We start from the raw sequence: 26,217 nt of genomic DNA on the forward strand, positions 1-26,217 counted from the left end.
AGTGTGTGCATGCCCCATGTGCGCATGCATTTGTATGTGCCTGTCTGCCTGCTTGTTTGAGAGACAGACCATGCTCTTTCCTCCGTGAATTATGCAGAGCAGGGTGAGGATGCTGGGCGGGTAGGATCAGGCAGTTACACAGCTTTTGAATTAGAAGGGTCTAAATAGCCGCCATAAAACACAACCGCATGGAGCAGAACGGGAGGAAGAGGATGAGACCGGAGTGGCAACTGAAAGAACTTTAGGAAGAGAGGATGTGAGACACAGAGGAGAGGAAGGGGGCTTGGGACGTGGATTGGACTTAGACCACTAAAAGGGGAAAGAATATAAGGGAGTAAGAGAGAATGAGACTCTGGGGTTTATAGGGTTTTATAGTGGTTTAAGGGGGGATGTTCTGTGGTCGACTATGAAATGGGGAGGAAACCATAAGAATTAAAGAGAGGAACAGACAAAAGTAGTAAATTTCTCTGAGACTTTTGTGATATAACTTTTACATAAATTTACAAATTTAACTGCAGTTTTTACAGTGTTCTCCCATATGTCTCACTGCATATAGAAAACACACCTGCAAATTATGAAATATTACCCTGAAAAGCCATGATTAAGAGACAAAGATCTCTGTTGTGAGAACAGGGATCACTAAACCACTTCCTCTGTTTCTTTCTCTATCTCTCTCTCTCACACACACACACTGCACCTGTCTCTCTCGCTCTCTCTCTCTCTCTACAGGGAGTGCAGAATTATTAGGCAAGTTGTATTTTTGAGGAGTTATCTTCTAATTCATTCTAAAAAGCGGGAATTTTACTGTTCTGAACTTCTAGAAATTTCTTTTGGAAATAAACATTTACTAAAAAGATGCAATGGTTTTTGAAAAACATTTATTCTGAACTGTGCACCACAATTTCAAAACATTTTCTGAAAGATGTAACAGTATACATGTTCTCACTTTCATTAGTATTTTGTTTATCAAAAGGTCTGACATGGTAAATGCAAATAACAGCATTCTCATCACTTATTTCTTTAATACAATATGCATGTCCTTCATTCATCCCTTTGTGGAACTTCAACGCACTTCTGCTCTCCCTCATATTCCATCTTCACAAGCATATCCTGTGTGGAGATTGAATAAAAATTAGTTGACACTAATTAATGGCACAAATAATCCAGTAAACAATTGCAGCACAGTAAAAAAAAAAAAAAAAAAAAAAAAAAAAAGGAATCCTCTTTGAGCCATTACTTGTGTAAAGTATTTTCCCAAAAGACAAGGACACAGGCAACAGGTAATACTGAACTAAATGTAAAACCTCAACCTTTTTCATTTTTACCTAAACCGTTTTGTGCACACGGTTAGGATAAACATTAGGATAAACATAAGATAAACATTATTTATACTGTGTCCAAGCTGGGTCAACTTTACTGTTATTCCTGAGCCCAAGTGGTACAGGAATGCTAACGTAGAATCGAGTCAGGACGTCTGCTACTGCTGTTTGCTCGTTTTTTTTTTTTTTTTTAATGGGAAATCGTTTTCAGGCTTCAAGTAGCACCATTATACCAACATTTCACATTCTAGACATTGTTTTAGGTGTATATTAGACCAAAAGTTTGACTGAAAATTCACATGCAAGCTTTTTTCAAGGCTGTGGTATTTGCCCGCAAACAATACCTTTCAGCTAGCTAAAACAGAATATTATGCTATCAGCGAGCAACATGGCTAATGCCTTTCACACAGCTTTGTCTCAACTCCAAAGAGCCACAGAAGTAAAAGCTCATAATAATAATTGAAACAATCTTTGAAAAAATGACTTACCAAGCATGGCAAACAACTCAAATATGTAGAGCAAAATGTTCTGAAACGGCTTCACTTCAGCTTCGATTGGAGCCGTGCTGGGGGCGGAGTCTGTGAATTTACTCTGTTGGTGTCATAGCCCCTGTAGGAGTTCAGAGTTAAGAGGTCAGGAGTTAATGTTTCCATTGTAACACCTCCAGATTTGACAGAGAAACACTCATTTTTAACACTCGATTTTACCTACTGTCATTTTACACCTCAGAGTTACATTAAAAGAATGTGACTCTGCTTAGAGTAAAATTAACTCTACTTTTGCAAGGAGACTATTAACACCAAAAAATTTAACACTTTTGAATTTGCTGTGTAGTTTTTAGTTTGTTTTTAGTTTTAGCTATTTTAGGGGGATATCTGTGTGTGCAGGTGACTATTACTGTGCATAATTATTAGGCAACTTAGCAAAAAACAAATATATACCCATTTCAATTATTTATTTTTACCAGTGAAACCAATATAACATCTCCACATTCACAAATATACATTTCTGACATTCAAAAACAAAACAAAAACAAATCAGCGACCAATATAGCCACCTTTCTTTGCAAGGACACTCAAAAGCCTGCCATCCATGGATTCTGTCAGTGTTTTGATCTGTTCACCATCAACATTGCGTGCAGCAGCAACCACAGCCTCCCAGACACTGTTCAGAGAGGTGTACTGTTTTCCCTCCTTGTAAATCTGACATTTGATGATGGACCACAGGTTCTCAATGGGGTTCAGATCAGGTGAACAAGGAGGCCATGTCATTAGTTTTTCTTCTTTTATACCCTTTCTTACCAGCCACGCTGTGGAGTACTTGGATGCGTGTGATGGAGCATTGTCCTGCATGAAAATCATGTTTTTCTTGAAGGATGCAGACTTCTTCCTGTACCACTGCTTGAAGAAGGTGTCTTCCAGAAACTGGCAGTAGGACTGGGAGTTGAGCTTGACTCCATCCTCAACCCGAAAAGGCCCCACAAGCTCATCTTTGATGATACCAGCCCAAACCAGTACTCCACTTGCTGGCATCTGAGTCGGACTGGAGCTCTCTGCCCTTTACCAATCCAGCCACGGGCCCATCCATCTGGCCCATCAAGACTCACTCTCATTTCATCAGTCCATAAAACCTTAGAAAAACCAGTCTTGAGATATTTCTTGGCCCAGTCTTGACGTTTCAGCTTGTGTGTCTTGTTCAGTAGTGGTCGTCTTTCAGCCTTTCTTACCTTGGCCATGTCTCTGAGTATTGCACACCTTGTGCTTTTGGGCACTCCAGTGATGTTGCAGCTCTGAAATATGGCCAAACTGGTGGCAAGTGACATCTTGGCAGCTGCATGCTTGACTTTTCTCAGTTCATGGGCAGTTATTTTGCGCCTTGGTTTTTCCACACGCTTCTTGCGACCCTGTTGACTATTTTGAATGAAACGCTTGATTGTTCGATGATCACGCTTCAGAAGCTTTGCAATTTTGAGACTGCTGCATCCCTCTGCAAGATATCTCACTATTTTTGACTTTTCTGAGCCTGTCAAGTCCTTCTTTTGACCCATTTTGCCAAAGGAAAGGAAGTTGCCTAATAATTATGCACACCTGATATAGGGTGTTGATGTCATTAGACCACACCCCTTCTCATTACAGAGATGCACATCACCTAATATGCTTAATTGGTAGTAGGCTTTCGAGCCTATACAGCTTGGAGTAAGACAACATGCATGAAGAGGATGATGTGGACAAAATACTCATTTGCCTAATAATTCTGCACTCCCTGTATGTGTGGCAAGGAACACAAAGCACTAAGTGGGATGGATATTTTTGGTTCAGCTGCTTTTTTGTCAACTTCTCTCCCATGATTACAAAGTGACATGAAAATAGTCATGTGGCATCACAAGTATTAAATTTAGAACACTTTTTCCAATTATAGATCCAGGTTTACACAAGTAGTGAAGCCTATTTATTTTTAGATTTTTCCTCTGTTCAATACCCATCTTCTTTCCCTCTTTACTTTTTTGTCCTTTTTGAGGGCCAGGCAGTGCATCAGAGGCAACCATTTCTACCTTTTCTCATCTTCTTCTTCCTCTTTTGTGTTCTTCTGCCAGAGTATCTGTATTGTAGAGAAGTTTAGAAAATTGATTTTTAGATAGTTCCCCGATTCCTTTCAATAACTTCCATTTCTGGACCGCGAGTGCTCAAGTATCAGGTCAAACATGGAGGTGTGTTACTGCACAGAGCTGAGACTGTGAAAATGAGGAACTGTCGGGGGCTTTTCATCCAGCTAAAGCTCAAAGCATAATATGGTGTGAATGTCTGCCATATTGGTTTTCATAAAGAATTTAACTGAATTCAGTCTTATCAAACTGGGAACACATGATCTTCATACCAAATCACATAAAAGTTATAATATGGATTTTTGTTTTTTAAAAGCTTTTCCCAGCCAAGCTGTCTAAGAAGCAAGACAGCTTTTGTCCTCTGCCAGTGCCAAACTTGGTAGATCTATCTAACAGACTCCAAGTGGTTCTTTCAAATGGAGAATCCTCTTCACACACTAAGGTTAATTATGGAGTTCCACAGGGTTCCATGCTGGGACCAGTTCTGATTACAGTTTACATGTTTTCTTTTATATATATACTATAAACATATTCATCATATTGTTAATAAAAAAATAAAAAAAAGAACAAAAATAAAATTAATGTTTACTCATTTCAAAAATGCACCCTGCGACAGACTGGCGACCTGTCCAGGGTGTACCCCGCCTCTCGCCCTATGACAGCTGGGATAGGCTCCAGCGCCCCCCGCGACCCTGAAAAGGACAAGCGGAAGCGAATGGATGGATGGATGGATGGATGTTTTCTTTTTCCTCTAGGCATTATCATTAGAAGGCATAGCATACATCCACACTGGTATTCAAATGATACCCAGCTTTATCTATCCATGAAGCCAGATAATACACACCGATAGTTAAACTAAATGGTTTAAAATGGTTTAAAGGCAAAAAGACCCTATTTGAGGAAGCACAAAGAAATTGCAGCATGTGTTGGTATTAGCCTTAAAAATAGTTCTGGTACCGGAGGTTCCAGGGCTGAGTCTTCATTGATATATGAGTCTTTTTTTCCTTTAAGCTTGACTCAGTGCAGTCCTTCACACGCTTTGGTTTCTGTCACTTCCACAGTCACATTAACATCACCCTAAAAATTATTTTTTCCATTGTACTTTGTGAGATTTTGTTTTATTCAACTCCCATTGTGTTTTATGTGCTTTTGCAGCTTTTTTCTATTTCTGGGTGTTTTCTGAAGTTGCAGTGCTTTTGACCTCTCAGGGTCACCGTACAGATTATAGTCAGAAAGCATATCACATGGTTATTAGATTTTGAAACCGTCGAAAAAGGAAACCAAACAGGAAGCGTGATCATATATCAAACATTGTTTTTATGTGCTGACACTAAACTGAATATATATATATTGTTGCCTGAAGTTTTTTTTTTCTTGAAAGCCTCATTTGACTACCAAATCAGTGCTTACAGCGCTTTAACTATAATTATACTGTACATATTTACATGGAGTTCATAGCTAAGCTGAACTGCTTGGCTGCCTATGGCTGCTTGTAGCTATATTTCTGTTTTGTTCTTTTATTCTTTCACTCTTTACCCTCCTGTTTCTCCTGCTGCCACTTGTTTTCACGTGTAGGTATCGGTCAGGGTGTGCCAGTGGTGGCACTGATCGTAGAAGGGGGTCCTAATGTGATCTCTATAGTGCTGGAGTACCTCAGGGACACTCCTCCAGTTCCTGTGGTGGTGTGCGACGGCAGCGGCAGAGCCTCTGACATCTTGGCCTTCGGACATAAATACTCAGAGGAGGGAGGGTAGGCACTCACATGTACACATTTTACAGGAGTGGAACGGCAAGCATGAATAGCGTATGAAAAAATTGGATGCACTGTAGATGTCAAGGGATTGTTTTAGATCAAAATATCTTTGAATATTTATGTGAGTTTGTATGCAGAAACTTGGGGAAAAAAATGAAACTTGCTTTAATAAAACACAAATGTGAGAATTTGTATTTCAACAAAGACTCAAGAGATTTGGTAGCTAAGAGTTCCAGTCAGCCTTGGTTTAACCTTCTGATATAATTTGCCTGTTTTCCTGTCACTCTGGCCCCGTTCTTGATACTCTCTTTTCTTTTTCCACACCTTTCTGCCTCTGCAGCATAATTAATGAGTCTCTAAGAGACCAGTTGCTGGTGACCATTCAGAAGACTTTCACCTACAGCCGCTCACAGGCTCAACATCTGTTCATCATTCTCATGGAGTGCATGAAGAAGAAGGAACTGGTGAGTCACTCCTTCTCAAACACTCATTATGCATTTGCACATATACATTGTGGTAAACACATTGATGCAGAGCTGCAAATGCATATGTGCAGATGGAGGAAATGCAAGCTGATGAACAAAATATACATGATACATTAAAGCACAAGCAACCTGACACAGAAACACACAACATTCAGATACACTATTAAACAATTTATAACATAGTTATCACTATTCACCTCTGTAAAGATGCCCCAAAATGAACAAATATGGATTTGTCTAATGAAATGTTTACATCTTGAAACTGAAGCACTTATTTCTCCATCTTTTATGTATGTAAATCATGTAATGTCAAGTCAATGTAAATGTATTCAGATGACTTTCAGGACCAAATGGCCTTCAACTTGAGAATCTGTGCCCCCTTTTAAAGCATTCCACCAGAACAAATGTCTTGTGAAGGAATGCAGTCACACACATCCTTTACTCCTGGGAAGGAGTCCCAGTCCCTTTGAGAGCAGTCACATGACGCAAAGGTCTTATTAATGCTGTTAAATACTGTCTGTGGAGTAGGAATGTCTATCTGTGTGTATCTGTATATAATTATGTCTACACATCTACTAATGAAAAGTCATTTGCACTGCTCAATTCTTTAGCAAAAATAGAGAAAATTTGCATAACTTTCTGAAATGTGTTAACAGTGAACATGTTCCTGAAAAACCCAACCTAAATGTTCCTAATGAAAAGAAATGACACCACTGGGCAGCCTATTACATACACTGCTATACCCAAGGACTCTGTAGTGGTCCAACTCAACTGTGCATCCTGTTCCTGAGAACATCAGCTTAACTTTAAAAAGTTATTTTATACCAAAACGCACAAATTAACCAGAATGTTTTGTTAATAAATTGCAAATGTGTTCAAAAGACTGGATCATAAATGAGGAGGTCAGTAAAGCAAGGCAGCTGGTATAGTGTAGTGTTGTGTTAGTTGTAGTTATATGTTTATGCTCTGTCTAATGGTTTCTGTTTTTATTTTTTTAGTTATATCCAGTAAAAAACATTTTTAAAAAATCTGACATTTACTTCCTCAACATTTATTTCTAAAGCTATTTAAATCTTACTGAAGACAGACAGGTGAGAGTTATTGCTCAGACTAAGTAATTTCACTTCAGTTTTGTATTGAAATCAAATATTATACAGTACAGGGCAAAAGGCTTGAGCCACTGCTTATGTCTTTTTTCTTTTCCAGGAAAATGGGAAAATGGTGCAATGATTTATTGAAACATGTGCAAATTGTACGGTATGCAATATAAAATTCTAATGAGATGGAAAATCGATATTTGGTATGAGCTACCCACTCACATATATGCAATTGTGGCAAGGCTTGCAGTTTTGCAGGTTTGATAAGACATGCTGCGAGTAAAAGTGTACCACAATGTTACACCCAATCTACATGCACTCCTGCACAACCTTACACTCACTTTACAGCATAACACTGCAATATATTCACTCTGATACAAAAACACCCAGCAGCAGTACTAAGTCATTTGCTACTTGGTTGCTTTTGCCCCAATTTGGTTTAAACATAGTTCACTAGATGCTTTGTAAGGAAGGGAGTGTTTGCCAGATCAGTGATTTTTGGGACTGCTGGCAGATCGTGGCATTTTGCCTTTTAATTTGTAATCAGTATCATGCACACACACACTTTTCTTTACTTTAGTAAAATGCTTGAGCTTGAATCCAACACATATTTTGTGATTCAGTCAGTGTAATAATTACATTAAGTCAAAATCTATAGATATAGTACATGCACACACATAGTATACATGTAGCATTTTTGCAGGCAGCTCAGCTTTGGTCATGGCTGTGCAGCGTGTAAGTGGATTGATTACACTCTCAATGGGGTTCCAGTGGCTGACTGATCCTCAAATTAATAGATCCTCTGAACATAGTATACAAAAGCAGAACAATGACATGTGAATCATTCAGCAGGAGCAACTGTAAGGCCCAGATAATCCAACGCAGCCTCTCCCCGAACTCACAAAACTGTTATAAAAAGGGCATCTTTGCAGTGCTGTCAGTCCACAAACAGGACAGTCATTGTGATCTCCACACTACTGGATGACTTAAACATTTATATAGCAGCTGTCAGTTCACCAGATGCACAGGTTAGTCCAGATCAAAGCATTTCACAGGTTATTGACAAACTAGTAATTAAAGCTTGAAACCAATCTAATAAAAGAATGAAAGAAAATAAGAGCGCAAGAATAATTAATTTTATTTATGCTCTCACACACAATAAAACAATCCCTCAATAAAAAAATAAAAAAATAAAAAAAATCATAAAGTGAATATAAAAATAACTGAAAATGTGAATTAAAGGATTTCAAGGTAAAAAAAATAAAAAATATATTACCAGAAATAATTAATAATAATAATTCTAATAATTCTAAAAATATATATAAATAAAATTAAATAAGCAAATTGAATGAGGTAAGTAATTTCTATAAACCACACTAAAAAGCCAGCATAAAGAGGTACTTTTGTTTTTTAAAGACTTCCAGCTGCTCTCAGATCCTCTGGCACACTGGCTTGGGGCAAAAAAAAATATGCTAAAAGCTGTCTCGCTGAAGGTTTTTCTTCTGCACTTTGGAACAACTGAAGGACTTGTGCCAGAGGACATTAAGAGTCATACTGCTTCAGACTAAGTATACGAGCCATAAATACTGAAGCAATTCCACGAATTTCTTTAAACCAAGTTAAAGAATTTTAAAATAATACAGAAACTGACAGGCAACCAAAGTAAGGTCTTAAAGTGTTCTGTCTTTAAACACTTGACTGCAGAGTTTCTGAATCACCTGCAGTCAAGTTATAACAGCATTTGGGTTTAGCAGAACATTCCAGTCCTGTTTGATATACACACATCCATAAGTTTCTCTGTGTCACTTAGATAGAAAATATTTATGAGCTAATAAAAGGAAGATTAGGAAAGAGACCCTACACAAGATCTAAGTTATAGATTTTTGTTTCCTGCTTGTTGGCTTGGGGCAAGTCCAGGAGAATTCTTTTTTTTTTTACTTGTTTCACTCTCTGAACTTAAGAACCCATAAATAAACATTTATTTTGGTTCACTTTTATCCAACTTGAGCTTTAATGAGTTTGATGATATCTGGACAAAAATATATAAAACACAATTTGAAATGCAACCAATTGGTCGTCATCAGATGCAGGGGTAATAAACCTTCTGTGTAAACCTGTGTGTGTAACTGATGCATCTTTAGGCTTAATGGAAGAAAAAACTAAACCGAAAGACATAATCATCCTTGGCTTGTAATCTTAACAGTGCAATTCAACATTTATTAAGGACATAAAAGTTTGATTTAAAAAGTTGACTTTTGTATTTCCCAGCAATTTCTGCATCTCTCATAAAAGTGTCGTTTTTGTAGCCCATCTGCCATACAGAGAGTATCAAAGGTGTTTTTTTGAAAGGAGAGAAATGGATATGGTTATCTCTCTGCTGCCTATTACCTTTCTGTTTCTCTTACTGTGATGATTTTACCACCCTCCTAACTTGCCAAACTAATAGGCATCACATGAGCTTCCCCTCCACTCGCGCTCACAGCATGTCTCTGTAGAATACATTTCAGGCTGCATTTTTCAGCTGCTTTCTTCACGAGTATATGACAGAACAGATGCTTCCCTATTTCTGCCCAGCTGCCTATAAAGACATCGTAATAGTTCACGTTCACTTGCTGTAACCACTAACCTAAAGTGTATTTTTAGCTCTCCGGGCTTTTCTTCACCATGTGTTTTACAAATACAGTATAATTATTGTGTTGTGTGTTTTGAGCTCTGCCAAACACAACCGATCTGCAGCTCAGTAATATACCTCCAGCTATACATCCAGCTTTTCCACTAACCTGCTTCTTATGTGATGCTTTGAGTATAGACTGAAAACTCTTAACTTTATTGTACCTTTAATAATGAGTTTTGACACCTCAGTATATATCAATAAAAAGGTGTTTTGACAACCATTAGAAGGATCCAGGTTTTTCCAAGAGCAGCTACATAAGAAGAAACCACCCCCACTAACTTCTGATGATGCACACCCAGGTATTTGTTCTGTAAGCAGGCTTGAAATGTGATAGAAACCGTTCACTTTTCTAAGGAAATATTTGAAACTCAAATTTTCTTTTCTAGCCATATGCAAACTGCACAAAAACCACTCACTTGATAACGATAGAAAGATAGAAAGCTGTGGTACATCTCTCCTTAAAGATCTGTCTGTATGTGAACTCTGCAGAACCACAAACTATTACAATTACTATTTACCAAGTGCACTAAGTATAATATAATGTGGTATTACGGTGATTATTCAGCACCCATAGAATTAGGTAGTATCCAACACCCACGGGAGTAGTCAGATCACACAACAAGCTTGTCGTCATATCCGAAGCAGTAGCGAGTTAATCCTGAGTCTTTGCACTGGTCTGAAAGGGGCAAGTGTGGAAGAGAAAGACAAAGAACAATTGTGAGTCTATATGGCTCTCTGTCAGAAGGCCTTTGCTTTGATTTTTGACTCTGTGGCAGAGACACCCAAGTAGAAAAGATCTAGACCGCAGGTGACTGGCTGTGTGTGTGTGTACTGAAGAGGTCTAGTGAAGAGAAACAGGAAGACCAAAGAAAGGCTGTGTCTTATTTTGCTTTACCTTATTTCCAGCATGTTGGTTTATTTATGTGGACAGTTTGTGCTTCAGTCATTTTCTTGTTGGCTTTCTTTTGTTTATTGCACTTAATGTTTTTTACACTGCATGAAGAGGGCCTAAAGTACACACTTTTTCAAGACATTTTTTGCCACGCTGGAATGAAGACAAGGTAGTTTAGGGGTAAAGTTAATCGGTGACTAATATGCACCTTTTGAGTTAGATGTAAATTACTCTCACATGAAATTTATTGCATACACTCACCAGCCACTTCCTTTAGTTGCGTCTTGTTTGTATTGGGTTGGATACGCTTTTGCTTTCAGACCTGTTTTAAATCTTCATGACATAGATTCAACAATCTGCTGGGAGGACGCCTCAGCATGGACTCAACTCGAAAGTGGACTTTCTGGTCCACGTTGAGATGATGGCATCTCACTGTTGCTGCAGATGTGGGATATGTAGAAGCCATTTGAATGCAGTGAACTCACTATCATGTTCAAGAGACCAGTTTAAAGTTTTTTGGGCCTTATAGCATGGCACCTCATAATGCTAGAAGTAGCCATCAGAAAGGTACACTTTGGCCATAAAGGGATGCATGTGGTCAGCAACAACACTCAGGCTGACTGTGGTGTTTGAACAAAGCTCAGTTGGTACTAAGAAGCCAAACGTATGCTGAGAAAATATCCCCCATACCCTCAGGCCACCAGCATCTGTGTGATCTATACAAGGCAGGGTGGATCCCTGGTTTCGTGTTTCCTGTTTCCATTTCCTGTTCTTAACTGACAGGAGTGGCACATGTGTGGTCTTCTGCTACTGTGGGCCCTTCTTCACTTGTGCATTCCGATTCTGCATACCTTGGTTGTTGCAAGTGATCTTTGAGTGATCCTTGACTTCCTATCAGGTCAAAGCAGTCTGGCCATTATCTCTGACCTCTGATCAACATGTCAGTTTTGCTCAGAGAACATCTGCTCACTGGATATTTTCTCTTTCTCACACCCTTGTCTGTAAACCCTAGAGATGGAGGTGTGGGAAAATCCCAGTAGATCAGCAGTTTCTGAAACACTCAGGCCAGCCTATCTTGCACTAACAACCATACCATGTTCAAAGTCACTTAAATCATCATTCTTCCCATTCCAAACCTGAGTTTGAACTTCAGCAGGTTATTTTGACTATATCTATATGTCTACATGCATTAAACTGCTGGCATTGGCTGATTAGCTATTAGCATTAATGAGCAGTTGAACAGGTGTAGCTAATGAAGTTTGCTGGTGAGTGCATAATAAATGCATTGACAGACGTCAAGCCATATCTCACTTTTTAACGTGTCTTGGTGAAGAACAAGATTTAGATAGGTGGGGGGTCCTTAATATATATCACTGCAGCGTAGTTGCATGAAAGGATTCACCTCAGACTTCCCAAATTTATCTTTATTGTAACTCACACTGCTGTTAGTGCTTTACAACCCACAGGCTTTTTAAAATGTCATTATTCTGGACAGAATAACTGGACAGAATTAATCTCTGCCTTTGAAATAAAATGAGGGTCAGGCCTGTCTGCTGGGTGGTTTTCTGGGGGACTTATTTCCTATAAGACTTAGAGACATTTGGGATTGGTCAACATCTGTCCAGCATTTCAGATGAATTAGGAAGCCTTTCAGGCATTTATATCAAGCTAACAAATGCTCATCAGTTATAACCGCTATCACCCGTTTTCTCTTCCTCCCTGTCCTGCATGTAGCACTCTGCAGTAATAGTAGAGCTGGTAAGCTCTGAGAGAAACTGTAGCATAACCATAAATAACTGCAAAATAGCTCTTAAGGGCACTTAAATGTGGGAAATACATCAAATGCTTTAATTGTTTATTTATGCATTTTTTTTTCTGTTGTTGATCTTGGTTGATGATAAATATCTCACACCTGTGACTTTAGTGACATGAACACATGACAGGACATAGTGCTGAGCCACCCATAAAGTGGTGTTTCTTGCTTTCATGGCACCAACCAGAAGAGATTTAAGGCTGAAGCACAAAAAAGAGTTTATATTAAACTGCCAACTACATATTTTTTACTTATTATTGCTGTTCTGTATCATTAATCTTTTTATCATCAGTGTCATTATTTTCTTATGTATTATATTAAATTCTCTATCAGATGAACATTAAAACCACCTGCCTTATGAAGTCTAGGTGAACCAACAGTGCTTTGGACATCACATCCCACAGTAACATCCACATGAATGGCAGAACCCTGGGATTCCCAGCAGATCATTGCATTGTAACGGGATGATGGGACTAGACACTGACTGTGTCAGTTGGGTTAATGTTGTGTGATTGGTGTGATTACTGCACCCCCCCCCCCCCCCACACACACACACACACACACACACCCCAGCCCACTTGGCTCTCAGAGTATGTCCAAGCTTTGTATAAATAAAAGTAAAACCATCTCTGTTTCTTTAATTCGGATTAAATATTGAGGAGGAACCACCAGCCCACAATGTTCCTCCACAGTCCTGACAAGAGATACTAAGAAAGAGTAGGAGGAAAATGAGAGCAAACGAGCGACTTAAATAGACCATGAGGGAGAGGGAGAGAGCAAGTGGGAGGGAACATGGTAGGGACAGATGGAGGGAAAGAGGAGGGGATGTAGGGAGGGATGAGGCAGGGGGGGAAATGGTTTGGCTATATAGCAAATGGGAAATGAGGTACGCAGAGAGTTTGAGGCACAAACAGAGGGAGACAATTCCTTGGTTCATTATCAGCAGGGCAGTTTATCAGTTTAAAATTTCATGAGTAGAGAAACTTATTTCCCTCGTTCCTCTGTTTCTCGCTGTACTGAAAGCTATTGGTTTATGGTTTCTCCCAGAAAGAAAGAAATATACATGTAAATAATTTATGGTTAAAATTCATCCAGATGAAACCATTAGCAGAGTTTTGTCAGACTTGAACTTTTACCATTGTTATTGCATGAGCCGCAGAAGACGATTCAGAAACCCGTGATTGTGTGTTTGGCCAGTGTCAGCAGGATCTTTGCCTGTTAAATGAAGATGAATGTTTTGCAATCAGCTCAGCTCGCTGGAGTATGAAGAGCTGTTTTCTGATCCTCAGGGTATGCAGCATAGCACCTCTGAAGATGCAAGAATCCTGCCTGTTCTTCTTTAATTTCACATATCAATCTTCAATTTGCCAACACAACATCTCGCTCCTTCTGGCTTCCATTTGCTTCACGCACGCTTCCTCTTTCCTGCCGCCTTTTCTCTCAATCCCTGCCTCCACTTGTCTCCCTCTTCTTGTCATTAATGCGTCTTTTCTTAGTTCCTCTATTCTTGTCAAAAGACAGCTGGAATCCACAACAGATGGGTGAATTTATGCCTTGAGTGGAAGAGCAAAAATATTGAAACTGTGTCTACCACTGTGCTAAAGTTGTTTGCTCCCAGTAAGTACTCAAGAGCGTCTTTCAGTGTATGAGGTGAGAAAAAGGAAAAGCTGCCTGTTTACTTTCGCTCACATTTATTGATGACTCTCTGTGGGATTGCTGAGATTAAAGCAGCCTTGCATTGTCTCAGAGGATATGTAGCTCAGCTTCTGAGCAGCAGTTTCCCAGCCATAGCAGGTAGCTCATATGCACGGGGTCACCTTGGGGATGTAATTGGAGGGAGTGGCGAGGGATGAGGCAGTGGGCAAAGGATGAAGGGGCAGCATGCCAGTGAGAGGCTGCTGTAAGATTAGTGATTGACAAAAAGATGCTGGGTGGAAGAGAGAGCAGAAGCTATAATCATCGTTCATCTACCACATTATCTTTCATTGTAGTCCTGAAGGAATTTGACCAAGAGTCATGTGTGTGTGTGTGTCAGGGAGTGATTGTAGGGGAATTCTTCAACCCACTAATGATAACTACAGGGTATAATGGACAAAAAGCCAGATTGGTTGAAATTAGACACGCACCCAAACACACCCTTAACAGCTGTAGAGCTAGCTGCCCTCTCTGCCTTCAGATATTCTTTCCCTTTTGTCAGTATGAGCAGTTCTTTCTGTAAATCATGTTGTCAGAAGGTCACACATTTCACATACGCCATTTGACTTTTTCAAGCCTCTACACAGGAGCACAGATGAGACTAATCAGTCTCTTAAACTCATAGTCATGCACGCACACTTGGAAAGACTTTAACATGGGATCTACAGATGGCTCCCTAAATGTGTTGTCAGTGTCTATTAGAGTGCAGGCAATGAGTCTGGCATTGTGGCAAATGATGCTCAAGCCACTGGCCACACTATGAAAATGCACACAGGTGCACTGTAACTCCAGGAAGCTAATGAAATTACGCTCTGCACCAGCGACTCACTGGTATCAAGAAGATCTCAATCGATACCTTTACATCTCATTACACTTCTATTTCACCTCCGGAAAGACCCCATGATTAGATGGGCACATGACCACCACATGCACATGAGCATGCACGCACCTAAAAGCTACCCTTATTAGCAATTAGTTTTTGTTCAAATGAGCAAAGAGCCAATATAAACAGATAATGTAAAATATCAATGTGGACTTGAATTACTTGTGTTCACTTAGTGTGAAAGCGGGAACGAGATATAGAGGGATAAAGAGGAGGGTTAGCCTACAACATTGCAGCATTGCCCAAGGGATGCAGCGGCAACAGCAGCAGCAAAGACTGCGGATTCCTGGAGCTCCACGAAATGAAGGCATTTGGGGTGGGGGTGTAGATGGGAAAGAAGATGTGCTGCGGGGAGGGAGGTGGGAGGAGATGGATGGCTGGTTGTAAGGGATTAGAGGAATAGCTCATCAAGCATTCAGAACACGGATTCTCTCATGCTCCCACAAGGTGCCTTTCACACATGCACACATATGAGCACGTGGGCCCACACGCTAACGCCATTACGTGTGCGCTGTTGCTATTTCTGAATTTTAAAAAAATCAAGAAAACCCACAGCATTTCTCAAATTACCCTCTCAGCTGACTTTAGCTCGCATCCATCGCACCATTTGTTCATTCTCACACATGATATAAAATATGCAGCAAATAAAGATCTAAACTGGGCAGTGAGTAAAATATTCCCTTTAAGCCTAATCCGAAAAGTGTACGACACAGCGGAAAAAAAGACCAGAATGAACTGTGTTAGGGGAGAAAACCTGCAGTTCTTATTCATTTGAACCTCCTCCCTTTTGTGTTTTTACTCGTTCTCCTCAGTTGCCTCCTCAGCAAATCCCTTCATTCCCTCTTTCCAGTGAACAGGCTGCTTGTGGAGTTCTCTCTATAAGAGCCAAGAGAGAGGGGGACTACCGTACAGTACATGAGAGGATTTCGTCAGCTCTCCCCTTTTCCTCCACCAAGCACTTCAGCAGAAGTGTTTTTAGTGAAGCAGTTTAATCCAGCAAATAAGAGCACACACGATGTAGCTATATTACTTTCTTTATATGCTATGAGCATACATTAAGACATTTGCTCCAACAAGAATCACATGACTCAAAACTAAAGCTGCTTTGCTTTCACAGGAACAACCTCACCTCACTCCCAGACGCTCTCGCTTTTCTGTCTCCTTGACTTTCTTCTGTGTGTGTGTGTGTGTGTCATTGTCTGGTCATTGTCTCACAGATAACAGTTTTCCGGATGGGATCGGAGGGTCATCAAGACATTGACCTTGCCATTCTCACTGCGTTACTCAAAGGTGAGTATGTTGGTACGTGTGTGTGTTTGGTGTTTGTTGAAGCATGAGTCCACAGTGAGTGACTTCAATTTCACTCCTCAAATGTTGTTATTTGGCAGTTTCTTTACATGAAGGGAAGATGACTGTTTCAGAAAGCGTTCCTTCCTCATACACTGTTCCAGTTAGTTGCTCAAATCACACAGGTTTCTGTGGTTACACCTCATAGCTCTGGAATAAAACACAGAGAAATCTGTCTGATCTCATCAGCCAGTCACATGGCAGCAACGCAATGCTTTTAGGTGTGTAGACAGAGTCAAGACGACCTGCTGAAGTTCAGCCTGAGCATCATAACAGGAAACAAAGGTTTAACATTTAAGTGACTTTGAGTCATGGTTGTCGGAAAGAGACGGGCTGGACTGAGTATTTCAAAAACTGGGATCCATTGCGATTTTCCCGTAAATCCATCTCTAGAATTTTCAGAGAACTGTGCGAAAATATCTGGTGAGCTGAATTTCTCTGGGTGAAAATTCCCTGTTGATCCCAGAGCTCAGAGCAGAATGGACAGACTGCTTCAAGCTGATTGGAAGCCAACAATAAATCACATAGTGATTATACAGCCAACATATACAGAAGAACACTTTAAAACGTAAGACACATCAAATCTGGTAGCAGATGGTTTTCCAGAAGCAGAAGAACAGGTGCCACTCCTGTCAGCTCAGAGCATCAACAGTTACCCCAGAATTGGTCTATAGATATGACAAACTTTGCCTGTTATGTTGAGTCTAGATTTCTGCCAAAACATTCTGATAGTAGAGTCAGAATTTGACGTAAACAGCATGAAAGCATTGAGCCTTCCTGCCTTTTATCAATGGATCAGTCTGCTGGTGCTGGCATAATAGTGTGGGGGTATTTTCTTGGCTTGCTTGGTGCCCCTTGTACCAGCTGAGCATGGTTTAAATGGCACAAGCCGCCTAAGTATTGTTGCCGAAAATGCCCATCCCTTTATGACCACATGCAGTATAAAGCATCTTCTGATGGGTGCTTTCAGCATGATGACACGTCACAAAGCTCAAATCGCCTCAAACTTTTTTCTTGAACATGACAATGAGTTCAGTGTATCCAAATGGCCTCCACAGTCACCAGATCTAAATCCAATAGAGCATCTTTGGGATCTGGTGAAATGGAAGATTCACATCATGGATGTGCAGCCAGCAAATCTGTAGCAACTATGCTATCATGTCAATATGGACCAAAATCTCTGAGGAGTATTTCCAGGAGTATTTTAAGTCAGTCCTGAAAGCAAAAGGTGGTCCAATCTAATGCTACCAAGGTGTAACTAACAAAGTGAGTGGTGAGTGTATATTTAGGTGTCTAATTGTTTAAGTAATTACTTAAACACAAAGGGGTTGCAGCTCTAGTTTCCCAACAGCTACAGTATTAAAGCCATTACAGGCAGGCTTACAGTGAGCTCAGCTTTCTCATTTTGTATGCTAATTAAAAACCTGAGATAAAAATAACACCTGTAAAATCATCAATTAGCGCAAACACAGCTGCTCATTACCTCTGTGGCCAGAGACAAGTAATTCCAGGATGACACTGCCAGTCCCCGGTAAGTGCCCTGTCTTTTGTGGCATTTTCTTTGAAGAATATATTTGCATTTAAGTTGCACTTATGAAATACATTTTCATGAGGTAAAAAAGTTCTTTGTGAAAGCCATATATCATCTAAGCACAGCTCATGTTGTAAAATATCTTATATTTACACATGTACAGAACCTTATGTGGCATGGCCGTTCAAGGGCTGCTGTCATGGCCAAAAGATTTGGACCACGAGGAGTTTAAACTCTCTTTTAAAGGAGAACCACTGAGTACTCTGGGACTGCACGTCAGATCACCTTATAAAATATCTCATAAATTGCTCCTCAGAGACAAACTAATAGTGATTTAAAGGCTCATATCCTTGTTGTTTCCTCCTCCATTTATCACACTGCAACGCATTCTATTTAATCAGCACGACAACATGAGGACTGACACTGAAATATGCACAAAGAAACACTGAAGAACAAACCATTATCACTAGCCCTGCGTCATATGCTGTTGGTCTTTGCTGTGACAGTAAAACACTTCACACCCACTGAGTTATGGACTACAAGACTTCTAAAGTAGCTCTGGCACGGAGAAGTTTACATTTTTAGGGTATATCCCACAACAGCCCTTTCCTGTTTAATGGTTTGTTCCTCTCCAAATCACTGTTTGTAAGTATTCATTAATACTGGCCATGAATGATTCACAAGTACTGCTATTTTTGAGATGCTCTGAACAGTTGTCTGGGCACAAAAATTTGGAACTTGGAAAAAAAAATGCTCAGTCTTCCCATTCTCCTAGATCCAATACATTGACTGTGAGTGGACATAATGCTTTGGTTCATGTGCGTACACTTGTAAAAAGGCTCATATTCGAGCTGTTCTGTAACAAATTCCTATACATTTGTTAATAATAATGAAAAATTACCAAAGTAAACCACACACACACACGAGTGGGAGAGAGAGGGGATCCATGGATCCATTTGCTCAATTGGTTGTTCAGTAGGTTGTATTGATTGTGGTTTCTGTTGCTTCTTCTATGCTCACAGGAGATTGCATGCATTTTCTCTTCCTGTCACACACTCACATACACACACACACTAGAGACTAGAAGTACAGACATCATGCCTGCATGCCAAGGATCAGTGATTCCTGTGGGAGTGCTTAGAAATTCAACACATATGATTGGCTGTCTCAGGAATTGTTCCCTAGAGGAACATGCCAGTCCACAGACAAGGAAAAAGTGCAAAAGAGTAGCTTGCAGTCATGATGAATAATTTCTTTGGCCCATCCATTAATTATCTTCATTCCAAACTCTTTTTCTCCCATTCTGTTACCTTTTCTATATATACATAAGGTTATTGTGTTTAATGAGATCTGCTATTCATGTCTATTCACATTGTTAGAGAAGCTTTTGTGAATAAGTGAAGGAAGAATGTGAAATCAAAGAGCAATAAGGCAAAATAGCAAAAAGAACATAATTAAAAAGAAATTAGAAAAATTAAAAATGAGTTAGGGGCAAAATTGTCTTATGGTCAACAGCACGGGGGCCATTTCAGATGCAATTCTCATTCTGCAGCTGCATGAATGAGATGTGTTCAAGGCTTTTAGTGTAAAATGAAATCGGTCACATCCTGCCTGAGAGCTTTTTAAAACACTGGATTAGACTCCTTCGCCAAGGAACTAAGCCACTGCCTGGGGCTCAACAAAAAAACAAAACATCACAGTCAGGAATGCACAGAGTGGAGCGAACTGAGCAAGAATCGAAGAAAGAGAATTTAAGGGGTGAGCGCAAGCCTCTGTAAGAACGATAGAAAGATTAAGAAAAGTGGAAGGAGACCTCGCAGAGAGGAAACAGCAACTACACACAGATGGTGCAAGTGTGGTGAGGTGGGAGTAATTGATGGCCTGCTGTCTGGGGTAGTCAATATCCTAAAGATTGGGTACATAAAGTCAGTTGACTTCAGTCCAACCCTGCAGGCAGAGAGAATGAAGTCGCAGGCCTTTGATAAAGCAGGACCTCCTTTCCTTTTAATATATACACATATCCCCTAAAACTCCTATTAGTGGGCACTGCTTATTATCAGTGGGACTCGGTCAGAACTCACTCCATTAAGCTCTAGTGATGCAGCACAAGCCTTGAAGTCAGAGAGAGCAGGCTGTAAAGTGATGATATTGGGATTCTTAATAAAAATCACACCATCTTGTCAAACCGGGGATATTATTGTGCTTTAACTTACAGTTGATTTGTCAGAAGGCTAAAAAAATCAATTTCTTCCTTTGTGTTTTTCTTGTTTTTCTCTGTTTGCACTACGTATTGTTGGGAACAGCAGGCTGTGATCTTGAATTACGTCTCATTAGTCAGCATTTGCTGAGATGTGTTGGTACAAACAGGTACAACGACAAAAACTAATATCTCTCATGGACTGACTGTCTAGTCACTTCAAATGCTGTAAGTGCTTTTGTTTTATGCAACCTTGAAAAACTGAGTTAATTCCAAAATACAGTATTAGACGACAGAAAACAAGAGGGGAGAGAAAAAGGAAATGACAGGGGTCCATGAATACATTCGAACCACAGTGCAATTTCATTATGATATTAATTTCAGTCACAGTCACCATTTAGAGAAAAATAGCTCAACAGATTTACACAAATCTTGTAAACAAGGTATTTTGTTCCACCCAGCATTACACTCAATTTAATCCACTCACACTCTTTTGTTATTATTATTATCATTTTAATCTTGCATTTGTATACATTGGAGTTTCTTTACTTTGGCTTCTAGTTATGTTACTGATATGTTTTCTGGAGGATCGAAGTGAAGGATCAGAGTACTGTAAATGTTTTTGGACACAGAAATCAAAGGAAAAATGTGTATTCCACATTTTCTGCAGGGATGAGGTAGAGTGTTAAAGAAATGCTTATATCAGTGAGTAAAGACGGGTTCTTCTGTTTTACAGACGACAAGCGCAGCAAAGGCACAACACTTTTCAAAAGAGCTTCAAGTAGACCAAACCTTTGTCTTGTCACAATAACATTTTGCAGTTTAGCCAAGCACTTCAGCAAAATAATTCATGAGCGTTAACCTTGGCAGTCCCACTGCAGCACTTTACAAATATACAAATTCTGCAGAGTAATAAATCAACACAATGTCCATTTAGAATAATCATAAAAAATTATTTCTTTTGGTTGACTCTGACATATTAATGTTGATATATTGATCAAAGATATAGATGTGGCAGTGAGGACATACTAGAATATATACTTATATTTTATAGCTGTGTTTCTCCTAAAGAAAAACTTGTATGTGTAACAATCCATACCAGGTGCTAATGCTTCAGCCCCAGATCAGCTGAGTTTGGCTTTGGCGTGGAACAGAGTGGACATTGCACGGAGTCAGATCTTCATCTACGGACAGCAGTGGCCTGTAAGAAGCAGATACAGTATAAGCCAGAATATATGTGATGTATACATACTGTGTTATTATTTATATTCACAGGATGTTTGAACCTGATTTATTCGCACTGACGTCTCAACTCTGAGTTTCACAGTAGTTGAATTTGAACTTAATGCTAATACTGCTCTAATAATTATAACAATAATAGCTCATGATGCTCAAAGTTGTTTACATGAGAAGAAATACTTGATGCAGTTCTTGTGTATAGGATGTGATATCACTGTATACTGTGTATGTCCTAGGTTGGTTCCCTGGAGCAGGCGATGCTGGATGCCTTAGTTCTGGACAGAGTTGACTTTGTCAAGCTACTGATTGAAAATGGAGTCAGCATGCACCGTTTCCTCACTCTTTCCAGGCTGGAGGAGCTCTATAACACGGTAATGACAAGCATAAAGTGTTGAAAACACGCTTTAAAAAAAAAACAAAACCTCATTCTGTTACTTTTTTCTTTCTTTCAACAGCGCCATGGACCATCAAACACGCTGTACCACCTCGTCAGAGATGTCAAAAAGGTATGACCATCACTGCCGTCCCAGTAGCTCTGTTGCTGTTCAGTATGGGAATGTGGTATATTAAAGAAGACAAGTTTGACTCCATAGAGTTGCAGTTGCTTTTTTTGTGGTGTGTGTTGTTATGCTGTTTGCATCACTCCGTATATATCTACATTTTGCACTAGTTGCTGTAAACTGCAAATAGATGCCGGCCGGCTTTTCTTTTTCAGCTGGAGTTGCGGGCTGCAGTGGCTGTGTAGTGCTGTGCACGACTCTCATCCCTCTCATGATTCCTCAGTTTACTCCTTTCTTTATCAAAGGCACACACCACCACGGTAAACAAACACTACATGTATTAAATATTGTTTTATCCGCAGAACTCGGAGCAATACTGAGCAAAGTGAGACCACAATGGAAATGCTGCAAGGCTGAAGAGCTTAGTAGTCCCACAGTTTGTTTTAGTTTTAACTTGTATTTTAAATGGCCTGTAACGTGATTTCTTGAATAGTGATAGTTGAGACACAAGGTGATTCAGAGAGCTTACGGGGGGTGATAGAAAAACATTTATAACATTTAAATAAGGGGTGTCAAACTCATTTTACATTGTGGGCCACATGTGAAGAAGTGTAACTGCACATTTAATCTGTGAGATATTTTAATATAGGAAAAAGAAGTGTAATTTCAGCAGCACGTCTCAGTTTTTGTACATGATACAGAAATGTGCTTCAGTACATTAAAAAATGTCACTGCATGACTTCGGGCTTAAATTGTAAGGAAAAAATGTGTAAAATGACAGAAAAAGCTCTGGCATGTCATAGCCTACACAAGGTTTTTTTTTTCTTTTCCTCTGAAACCAATGTAAAATCTTTTTTGTTTGTTTTTAAATGTTTACTATATATTAGATAGCAAAAAAAAGCTTAACCCCCCCCCCCCCCCCAAAAAAAAAAACAAACAAAAAACAAACTTCTATGGTGCCTTAAAATTGCTCATGATAAAAGGTGACAGCATATATTTTACATTCAGCACATATTATAGTTTTGAGAGATGATAGAGAGGTCAACAACCATTACCATTAGCATGGAGACATGCTCATTAATTATAGTGTTACTAATTGCAGTGACGCCACATGCGCCTCTGAAAGTGTCTGTAATCTCCCCTCCTTTACTTCTTCCCCTATCTTTGCACAAACTTCGATCTCATGCTGGTGTAGAAAGCAGGAACACGCAGCGTACAGTAACTGCCATCTCACTGCACCATTTCACCAATGTGCAAAACATACACTGTAGTGCATGGCATAACGTTACCATCTCCTTTCTGCAGAGCTGTGTGTAATTGCAATAGTGTTGCTGAGTGTTTGTGTGTCACTGTTCTATCATGGTATGGTGCTAATTAGATTTAAATTTAGATCTTCATGTCATAGCTGCTTCCTTTCTTTTTCATTGGTCTTTGAAGACTGTTAGGCTTTACCGCTGGCATTTAATGGCTATTAATTAGATTTAAATTGCAGGTATTTTGCTAATATCAGCGCTATGGGTGAATGCAGGCTGTATTCAAGTTCAGTCTGCAGATCAAGAAAAGCGATCGTCATAGAAATGGGTTTCTGTACTACACCTAGTAAATAATCAAATGAATAGCAGAGTAAATGAACATTGTAGCTTTATGTACAGGTTGTGGCTTTAGTGTTGCTTTTCAAACAGGGGTTGGGAAGGCATCCTAATGTAGTAGCAGTGTGCTTTTTACCCTCAGTTTGCTTTGCTATTTACAAACTGAGAGCTCAGGAGATAGCTAAGAAGGGTAAGAAATGTGGCTCCAGTACACAGCACAGTATATATTTCACCAATGTCTTTACAATTATCATCAGAGAGGTTCACATGGTTTGGGCAAAAGGTACCTTTGTCAAAGCACCTGGTTTAAACTAGAGCCGTAAATGTTAGAGGCAAGTTTTAAAAGTTTCAGTTAATCATTAGTAAGTCCGCTAGGACTCAAAGCTAACTACACAAGAATATTAAGAACTGTTCTGTAAGAGCTCAGAGTGCATTCATAGAAGCTATTAGCTTGACCTTTAACACCAATTACAGGAGAGATCAACAGCTACTTGCTGGTACATGTGTATATACTGCACATTCATTTATTAGTGTAAGAGAGTGGAGAACAATTATTATTGAAGTTTTTTTTTTTTTTTTTTAAAGTACATGCCATGACTTTTCCAACATCATTGATCCTCTTTGAAAATTTGTCTTCAGGTAAAGGTGATAAAGTCAAACAAACAACATGCTAGTGCATCTCAAAAACTTATCATAGTGTGAAAAAGTTTGTTTTTATTTTCCTATTATGGCTCATAGCTCGTGAAAATACAAATTAAAATATTTAATTTCAAATTTGAGCAAATCACTATTCAAACAGTATAAATACAGAAAACGCCTGCTGACTTGGCAGTTGTCCAGATAACTTTCCACAAGGAGGGTAAGCCTCAGAAAAGGCTGCCTGTTTGCAGAGTGCTGTAGCAAAGCACATTAATGAAGAGTTGCCTGGAAAGGGAAAGTTAACAAAAACAGAAATGAGAAGACTGTCGAGAAAAGTCAGTTCAACAACTTGGGAAAGCTTCACAAGGACTGGACAGAGGCTGGTATCAGTGCATCAAGAGCACCACGCGCAGATGTTTTTAGGAAAAGGTTTTCAACTGTTACATTTCTAATATCAACCCACTCCTGAACAAGAGACAAAATTAGAAGTCTCTTACCTGGCCCAAGGAGAAAAACAGAACTGGACGGTTGCTCAGAAGTGCAAAGTTCTTTTTTTTTTTAGATGAAAGTAAATTTTGTATTAGATTTAGAGATCAAGGTCAAGGAGTCTGAAGAGAGGCACAGAATCCAAGCTGTCTGAAGTCCAGTGTGAAGTTTCTGCAGTCTGTGATGATTTGGGATCATCTGCGGTTGTTGGTTGTTGTCGGTGGATTGTGTTTTATCAAGTCCAAAGTCAACACAGCCATCTACCAGGAGATTTCCATCTTCATGGAAATGCTTATTACTTTTCATTTTCCAGCAGCACTTAGCATCTGACTTGAAATAATTTACTTTACATTTACATGAAAGTTTACCTGTTTGAATTAAATTACAATGAAAAAAAAGTTTTTCACAATACTCTCATTTTTTGAGATGCACTAGCAGAGTCCAGTCCAGAGTCCTGTAAATACCTACAAGTCTAACAAGGGACATAAAAAGGTCTCTAAATAGTTTGAATGAAATCGTTCAACTGGGCAGCCTCAGTAAATTTAGGCAGTGAGCAGTCTCAGTTAGCCGCCTCCAAATATTTTGTCACATGAACTGTGACAGAAGAAGAATGGGGCTGAATTCTTCCACAGCAATGTAAAAGACTGATGAACTCATTTAGAAAACTATTACTTGAACTTAAGCGGTTCAGAATCATGGGATGCATTTAAAGGTTAAAGATTTTTGGAGTAATGTTCTCTGGGCTCAGATTTGAATTGCATCAAAAACAAATTGTGGGTGAAATTTGAAATGGTGACTGCAAGAAAATGGAAAGATTTGTGCCTTTAAATTTACAAATTCCCTTGAGCACACAGAGGTTAATCCTATTTAAGTCTTTTGTGTTGGGTTTTTTGTACTTACTTTTACCACAGAAGAATATCAAGTAATTGTTAGCAATTAAATGTTAGAAAAGATAAAGAAACCACATTTTAGAATCAAATGCTTTCTTATTTACAAGTGCTAAAAAAGTCAACAGTTTCTAGTGGATATACTTATTTTCATCCATGAAACAGTGATGGGTAGCACACAGTGGATTTCTAGGATACCACATCTGATTGAAGAACAGTCACGACAGGTAACTGCTGTCTCAAAGGAGCAGTGGCTGCCAGGGTAATTGCTGCAGGGTTGATGTTGAGGGCATGAGGAGGAATAGCGAGTGTCGACATGGTTATAGTCCACATGTGAAGGTGCTTCTGTTTCAATAGTGAGTCTCACCTTCCATGTTAATAGCTGTCCGTCTATCTTTCCACTCTCTTCCAGGCTAATGAGTCATTTATACTTTCCTTCTCCTTTCTTCTCCTCGAGACTGCATTGAACCTCACTGTGAAGATCTCATTACATGCCTAAATGCAAATTATGACAAATCATTCACTTTTTTTTTTTTTACATGCTTTGTAATTGTCCTCAGAAATTACACTCTCTAATTCACGCTGCACC

General features: G+C 39.4%; 1 protein-coding gene and 1 long non-coding RNA gene across 5 annotated transcripts in view; one reads left to right on the forward strand and one right to left on the reverse strand.

The window, feature by feature from the left end:
• Nucleotides 1-26,217, forward strand: part of trpm3 (transient receptor potential cation channel, subfamily M, member 3) — a 124,459-nt gene that overhangs the window by 74,795 nt on the left and 23,447 nt on the right. For all 4 annotated transcript variants that reach the window (XM_026187097.2, XM_080287499.1, XM_026187102.2 and 1 more), the window contains exons 7-12: nt 5,497-5,671; nt 6,015-6,138; nt 16,431-16,503; nt 21,391-21,491; nt 21,764-21,898; nt 21,983-22,033. In XM_026187097.2, coding sequence (XP_026042882.1) covers nt 5,497-5,671; nt 6,015-6,138; nt 16,431-16,503; nt 21,391-21,491; nt 21,764-21,898; nt 21,983-22,033 — 659 coding nt within the window. The remainder of the gene's footprint in view (nt 1-5,496; nt 5,672-6,014; nt 6,139-16,430; nt 16,504-21,390; nt 21,492-21,763; nt 21,899-21,982; nt 22,034-26,217) is intronic.
• Nucleotides 862-2,018, reverse strand: LOC145419427 (uncharacterized). Its single transcript, XR_013900812.1, has 2 exons — nt 1,808-2,018; nt 862-1,110 (listed from the first exon to the last, which is right to left on the reverse strand). It is a non-coding gene; the product is annotated as an uncharacterized LOC145419427 (long non-coding RNA).

Source organism: Astatotilapia calliptera, chromosome 12 (genome assembly GCF_964374335.1).
Source record: "Astatotilapia calliptera chromosome 12, fAstCal68.1, whole genome shotgun sequence".
NCBI lineage: Eukaryota > Metazoa > Chordata > Actinopteri > Cichliformes > Cichlidae > Astatotilapia > Astatotilapia calliptera.